General features: G+C 35.4%; 2 protein-coding genes and 1 non-coding gene across 3 annotated transcripts; 1 reads left to right on the plus strand and 2 right to left on the minus strand.

Moving 5' to 3' along the window:
- Window positions 1–609: 609 nt before the first annotated feature.
- TRNAA-UGC lies at window positions 610–682 on the minus strand. The gene has a single exon. It is a non-coding gene; the product is annotated as a tRNA-Ala (tRNA).
- A 2,415-nt stretch (window positions 683–3,097) lies between these two features.
- LOC121789836 (G2/mitotic-specific cyclin S13-7-like) lies at window positions 3,098–5,507 on the plus strand. Its single transcript, XM_042188186.1, has 7 exons — window positions 3,098–3,331; window positions 3,712–3,902; window positions 4,006–4,176; window positions 4,264–4,386; window positions 4,472–4,882; window positions 4,972–5,153; window positions 5,247–5,507. Exons 1-7 carry the CDS (start codon window positions 3,292–3,294, stop codon window positions 5,389–5,391), a joined length of 1,263 nt encoding a protein of 420 aa, XP_042044120.1. The 5' UTR covers window positions 3,098–3,291; the 3' UTR covers window positions 5,392–5,507.
- Window positions 5,508–5,558: 51 nt separating this feature from the next.
- LOC121789837 (molybdopterin synthase catalytic subunit-like) lies at window positions 5,559–6,804 on the minus strand. The gene has a single exon (XM_042188187.1). The coding sequence runs from the start codon at window positions 6,201–6,203 to the stop codon at window positions 5,646–5,648; it is 558 nt and encodes a 185-aa protein (XP_042044121.1). The 5' UTR covers window positions 6,204–6,804; the 3' UTR covers window positions 5,559–5,645.
- Between the last annotated feature and the right edge of the window lie 547 nt (window positions 6,805–7,351).

A 7,351-nucleotide genomic window follows, 5' to 3' on the forward strand; every position in this document is an offset into this window, starting at 1 on the left:
GAGCTCAGACACAACAATTTGAAAGGCGCAGTCGAACTCATTCAACGTGTTACTTAGAGCCATCTGCCGAGATCAAGAGGAGAGGTACAATTTAATTGTGTATGCTTTTTAGTAGGTGTATATCTTTTTGTCGTCCAAATAAAAGTTGTGTGATTTTGGTCTGTTTCTACAGTAATGTAAAGTGGGAGACTTGTGATATTAATATGCATTTTTTGCTGATGTCTCTTATAGATTTGAAATGCTTTTTAGATTTGAAGTGCTTTTTTTTAATGAACATTTATAAAAGTTAATAGCCTTCCTCCCCACAAAAGCTCTGTTATACTTTGATACTAGTAGTATTTTGTTTGTTGGTTTTTCACCCTTTGTTTTTGTTAGCAACAAGAGTGGAACATAGACCACTGTTTCTTGTTTGTAAATTCTAGATATGATAAGATTTAAATGATGTAAATAAGTTTTAGCTTCTAATCAAGGCTTCAATGAAAACGTGGGAAATTTGTATCTGTTGTTTTGTGTATTAGTGTTTGATCTTTTGTCTTTATAATCAGCAACAATTAGTACTCCATCGTTTAAAAATAAAAACAATAGCAAAAATAAAAATAATTTAAAAAATGGAGATGCGGGGGATCGAACCCCGTGCCTCTCGCATGCAAAGCGAGCGCTCTACCATTTGAGCTACATCCCCAATTGATACTCTGTCACTGATTTGTATAAATATACGTATAATTGTCCGAAAACTATATCACTTCCATTCCCGTATAAAAGAAGCTTTGGTGGCATATGTTTTAAAAAAAAAGTTCACTTTCGCACATAAATGGTACTTGATCTTTATTTTATATCATTTTTTATACCGCATGACAATAATAACCTTAGGTACCAAACATGTGATTATTTTGTTATGGAGGATATTTTTAGAAATTTAAATTAAATAGAACCAAATATGTGATTTTTTTGTCTTTCTTTCTTATTTCTTTTTTACTTCTTTACTTTATTCTTCTTTCTTTTTTCTTCATTTTCTTCTTTCTTTTTAGTATTTTATCTTCCTTTCTTTTTTCTCCTTAGTTTATGTTTCTCTCTTTTCTCTTCTTTTTCTTCTTTCTTTTTAGTGTTTTATACATACATCTAATCGCATTCATAATATAAATCAATAACAAAACACCTAATTAAATTAATTATTTAAAGTAATTAGATTAATTGAATATTTTTAATTAAATTATTTATACTCATTTTAGGGTTGAAACATCTAACTAAAAATATTCAACTCTTTATCATTATGAATATAATTCACAATTTTAAATTTTGATTAGGACTATATTGATTAGTTATTAATTTAATATAAAATAATTATTATTATTTATTAATTACTACTAGTTTTTACTATTATAACAATAATATTATTATAATAATTAAATATAATTATAACTATAATTATGATTAAGTATATTTAAATGATATTAAAAAATAAATTAATTATTAATTTATAACATCAAATAATAATATTAATATTAATTAATAATAATACTAGTATAAAGAGGGAGGAGAATGAGAGAAGATATTATAATATCACTTTTGGTACTAGTTTTGTCAATGCCCAAAAACCCTTTATGACACAAATGAAAAAATGAATTTGTTTAGAGGGTATTTTGGGGTGAAAATTGCATCAGGTACAAAAAATGTGATTTATAAGTACCAAAAATGATATAAAATAAAAATCAGGTACCATTTATGTACGAAAGTAAAATATCAGGTACCATTTATGTAGTTTACTCTTAAAAAAAGAGGTGAGCCATGAGTAGTAATATGGGTGGAGTTAGTGTTATAATGGTCAGATACGAGCGTGAATAAGTTGATAAAAGTAAAGATAATAATTTTTGAGTTGGCGGTGGAATAATATCTAAAATAAGAAATGAAAATTGTTGTGAGATATACAAAAATATTGAAAAATGATGGTTTTTCTAGCACGAAGTGAGTATTGTTTTCGAAAATTTAGAATGATTTGGGCAAATTGAAAATGTTTTCTTCTTGGATTCATTATCAATTAATTACTAAATCACCAGTTTTGAGTTGCTTGCATCTGCAAACTAGAAATACCTATTTCTATACATGGAAAATAAAATTTATTAAAATGTAATTACTGTATTTGATATATCAAAAAAAAGTTTCTAAAAAACTTTAAGTTGATCAATAATAACATATACATATTTAAGAGTCAAATGAGAATATTACACTATGAGGATTCACTACTTTTTAGCAGAACAATGATGACAATATTCAAGAGTCGAGTGAGAATATTATAATATGAGGGGTCGCATGGTAGCATTCCTCGATTAAAACAAAGATTAATTGTGGATATTAAAATGAAGATTGAATTACTATTGGTTCTACACGTTATTGTTTGATAAGATTAAAACCAAGATTAAAATGTTGCAAGTTATACTAGTGGATTAAGTTGTCAAATTAATTTCTTATTCTTATAAATATATTTATCTCATTTATATGCAACAAATAATAAAAACTTGTTTAATTAATAAAGTTTGAATCAAATGTTAATTAATTAATATATCAATTATAAAATAAATTCACTTTAATTAAATAAATATTAATTAAAACATACTCACACACCATCGCCTCATCCTTAGTTGCAGAGCGCCATGACCCATGACCACCGAATACATCACTCTCCATTCCCATGCCGCTGTTGTAAGAGCACCATCATCAACCATATTCTCTTGTCACAAATCGAACACATACACACAAAAGTTATCGAACACAAAACTTATTGACAAACCAACCGAATAGTAAAAATTTATTTTAACAATACCTTTTATAATAGTAAAAATATATTTATCGCCACTATAAATTTAAATAGAAAGTTATTTTGTGCCGCATCATAATATATATGGGATAGAAGAAAAAAAAACTTAAAAAGTGGAGTAATTTATCAAACGGTAATTCTAAGTGCTCTGTCACAACGGCTAGTAAATTTAGTGCGGATGGAAACCGTACGATCATAAGAGATCCAACGGACCCTATTCGAAGCTGAACTATATATGACCGTTGTTGCGAAATCTCATTCTCTCCATTGTCGCTCTTCCATCACCAGATTTCTACAGAGAGAAGGCCGATTGTGGTTTGTGCATTGTGGCGACGACAGATAAACCCGAAGGAGGAGAGACACGCAGCGGCCGTCTCGGTGTGCTTCTGTCATCGTTTTGGACCAGTCTTGGAGAGGTTTTCGGTGGCCGTGAAGAAGAAATCGAAAGCGAAGAAGAAGAGGAAGAATTAGATTTGGAGATGGCTTCAAGAGTTGTCGCTGCCCCTGAGCAACCCATCGGTATGTTATACAATTGGCGCTGATCGTTCTTTTTTTCTTCTTTTTGAGTCAATTTATTTCCACTCATTACTGTTTTTTATTTGTGTTTCTTCTCAAAGCCCTTCTGAAATTAGGTTTTAGAATTATTTATTCATCCATCAATTTACTTTTCAATCTGATTGGAGATTTGATGATAGGCTATTCACTCCGTTTCAGTTTTCTATTGAGGAAATTCATAGTTTTCTTTACCTGGCCTAAAATTTATGATTGTTGAGTTAGACTGTCTTGAACTGAGTGTTTGTTTAATGTTGGAGAAGTGTAACGATTTACATATTAAGAATTGCTTTTTCTTTAATATGACGAGTAATCTCACACAGCAATATTCTTGATTTGGTTATCAGTTGGAGGAGGGAAGCAGAAGAATCCTCAGCCGGAAGCAAGGAATCGGAGGGTCTTGAGAGATATCGGAAACTTGGTTCCAGCACCGGTAGCTGAGGGAAAGCCGCAGAATCAGATCACTCGTCCTATAACAAGGAGATTTGGTGCTCAGCTATTGGCAAATGGTCAAGTTCAAGACAAGAACAACTGCAAGGCAAGACCTTAAAAAAAGAATTCTGCTCAATGCACTTCTTTGGCGTTTGGATTGTTTTGTTTTCTATGTTTTTCCCACAGCTGATTCTTGTTATCATCTACAGAAACAGCAGGCGGAAAACCCCAACATTCTAGTGGCAAAAGATGGTGCTGCAAAAGCTAATAGGGCCATGAATAGGAAGGAAGGCGTTGCTGTTGCTAAGCCAAAGAATGATGCAGTGATAGCCAAGAAATCAGCTAAAAGTCTCACTGCAATCCTCACTGCTCGAAGCAAAGTGAGACTTAGTTAGATGCTTCTACTTGAGATTATTTTCAACATCATATTGAGAACTTGTTCTGACGGTATCGGTTTGTTCTCTTAGGCTGCTTCTGGAGTGACTAAGAAGCTGAAGAATCTGATAGACATCGATGCAGTTGATGCTGATAATGAATTGGCAGCAGTGGAGTATGTTGAGGATATGTACAATTTCTATAAGCAAACAGAGGTGTGCGATTCATACTAATTGATTTCATCCTCACCTTCATCATTGATTGTTTGTGTAACATGTTTCAATCCTTTGACTCAATCAGGAAGATGGCAGAGTTCATGATTACATTGACTCACAGCCAGAGGTTAACTCTAAAATGAGAGGCATTCTGGTTGATTGGTTGATTGAAGTTCACAAGAAGTTTGAACTGGTGCCGGAGAGCCTCTACCTCACCATCAACATAGTGGACCGTTTTCTTGCAGTGAAGACTGTCCCGAGAAGGGAGCTTCAGTTGGTGGGCATGAGCTCGATGCTGATTGCTTGCAAGTACGAGGAGATATGGGCACCGGAGGTGAGCGACTTTATAGCCATATCAGATAATGCTTATGTGAGGGAGCAAGTGCTTTTCATGGAGAAGGCTATTCTTGGGAAGCTGGAGTGGTACCTGACTGTTCCAACACCTTACGTGTTTCTGGTTCGATACATCAAAGCATCTGTCCCTTCTGATAAGGAGGTAGATTAAGATTTATTCATCCAAACAAATTTTCACATATTTTTGCATTTAAAGAATGTGAAAATTGAATGCTTGCTTATTTGTTGTAGATGGAGAACATGGTGTTCTTCTATGCTGAACTTTGCTTGATGAGCTACACAAGGATCATAGAGCATAGTCCTTCCAAGATTGCGGCTTCTGCTGTATATGCTGCACGATGTGCGCTTAACAGAAGCCCCTCGTGGACTGAGACACTCGAGCACTACACTGGCTACTCTGAGGGTCACTTGATGTATGCAAAACTATACTATCCTTTTTTCCATCTGACTTTAGATAATACGTGTGTATTAATTGATTCTCGGCGTATCTGATTGATATATATCAGGGAGTGCGCGAAGATGCTGGTCAGTTTCCACTTCGGAGCAGCAGAGAACAAGCTCAAGGCTGTGTATCGGAAATACACAAATCCAGAGAGAGGAGCTGTTGCACTCATTCCTCCTGCCAGTGCTCTCATTCCAGTTCCATTTTGAATTTGCTGCTACTGTTAGTAAATACAACCGTTTACTATATTAGTAATTTCAAGTCAAATTAGAGATCATTTGACTGTACTGATGAATGAATTAATTCAATTTATGTTTCTAGTAAAGCCAATGATGTGTAAATTGTGTTTGTTAATCTTGCTTTCAATGTTTCAAGATACTACAAGTTTACACAAGTAAAATGTTAAAAACAATCCTTGTATTACAACAACAAAAGGCCTCTCTTTTCATCACCACACATCATCTCATGCCTCTGGCGGCATCTTCACCTTTCCTCCGCAGCAACCCTTTCTCTCTGGTCCATCCACTACAACTTTTTTCTGGCAACTTGAATTCCCGAGCTCGTCCCGCCTCTCGAGGAACTCAGAGTTCTCTTTCCAAACCTCGCCATTGGTATAAACTTCCTTCTTCCATATAGGAACCAATGCCTTAACCTCATCGATGATGAACTTGCAAGCATCCAAGGCATCTGCACGATGAACGGCTGAGGTTGCTATGAAAACACTTGTTTCACCAACAGGAACGGGGCCTAAGCGATGGGCCACTGCAATTGAATTCAGGTTCCATGATGATCTTGCAGAAGTGCATATCGTCTTGATGTATCGTACAGCCATGGGGACGTATGCTTCGTACCTCAGCTCCAAGACAGTCTTGCCCTCGAAGGTGTCGCGAGTGGTGCCACCAAATGTTGCTATGGCGCCACAGCTCGGAGACTGGACATAGCTCATGTATCTGCTCGTGTCAATAGCCACATTCTCCTCCAATATCTCTATTAGATTCATGTCTTCTTCCTCTGAGGCCATTATTACTCAGATATGGAGAAAGAATCCACAAGAATAGCTAGCTCAATGTTTCAGAATATTCTGCAGAAAAGCAAAGGAATTCAACAAATTTAGCCTTTGTTCTGTCCAAAACACAAAAATACTAAAACAAGCTTCAAATTTGTAACAAGTTTTAGCTCCATTAATCCTAACTCGGCAATATAACCCTAAAATGCATAAAATTGGAAGTGCTAAAAGTGAACACAATTCAGCGCTGCTAAAAGATTCATCTTTTTTAACCCTTCCCTTCCAAATTTGTCCACCAAAAGTCCAAAACACAGAAGCCACACAGAACAGAATTTCTAGCAAAACCATAAAATTTAATCAAGATTGGAGCAATTTATAGGGGACAAAAACACTAAGGAAAGTTGTAATTTTGAAAATAAAATCGAACAAAAAAGATGGATTGCAGCCACTATTATGATACTACCAAAATCTCAAAACTCAACAAAATCCAGACATGAAGCATCAGAACGAGCTATTCAATAAAATTAATCACAATTAATCTTTCAAACGATTAATTCCAAAAGAATTTAATAATCCTTTAACTGGAAACGCCTAAGGTCAAAGCAAATAAGAAAAGCATGTTCACGATATGGATAACACAGCCCAACGGTGACCGACAAAATAAAGTGAAGTGAAAAAATTTTAAAGAAGAAGAAAGAAGCAAGCTCATTGAATCAATTCGGAGTTCTGACCTCAACTTCAACATGAACGGGATGAGAGAGAAGCCAATTAAACGTCTCTCGTGAGAGTATATATGTATGCATCTGTATTAATTATATTTTTAGTATAATTGGCCTTGAAATGGAGTTAGACCATCCACAACGCTGTCACTATACCGTCCCTTAGGGCGTCTGCAACGGGTGGCGTGGCCGGCCCGCGTTGCAGCCGGCCGTTCCGTCCCCATCCCGTTCCTAGCTCGTCCCGTGGACCGCGACCGCGAGATGCGGCACGTGACGTCTCGCCACGCGCCGAGGCGACGTGGCGAGCTCCCAGGCCATGCGTGACGCCCACTCGCTGGCCCGCGAGTGGGTTTCGTCACGGTGACGCAATAATTCATTTTTTTTAAAAAAAAATAGAATTTAAATTAAATAAAATTAAATAAAAATTTTTTTTGCAACAGTAAT

This window comes from Salvia splendens, unplaced genomic scaffold (genome assembly GCF_004379255.2).
Source record: "Salvia splendens isolate huo1 unplaced genomic scaffold, SspV2 ctg353, whole genome shotgun sequence".
In the NCBI taxonomy this organism is placed as follows: Eukaryota; Viridiplantae; Streptophyta; class Magnoliopsida; order Lamiales; family Lamiaceae; genus Salvia; species Salvia splendens.

What these genes read in the sequence shown, in the direction of transcription:
- LOC121789837 (XM_042188187.1), bottom strand. Translation starts at nt 6,203, where the DNA reads ATGGCCTCAGAGGAAGAAGACATGAATCTAATAGAGATATTGGAGGAG.
- LOC121789836 (XM_042188186.1), top strand. Translation starts at nt 3,292, where the DNA reads ATGGCTTCAAGAGTTGTCGCTGCCCCTGAGCAACCCATCG. An exon ending in TGCCCCTGAGCAACCCATCG is followed by an intron (nt 3,332 to 3,711) that starts GTATGTTATACA and finishes TTTGGTTATCAG; the next exon opens with TTGGAGGAGGGAAGCAGAAG. An exon ending in ATTTCTATAAGCAAACAGAG is followed by an intron (nt 4,387 to 4,471) that starts GTGTGCGATTCA and finishes TGACTCAATCAG; the next exon opens with GAAGATGGCAGAGTTCATGA.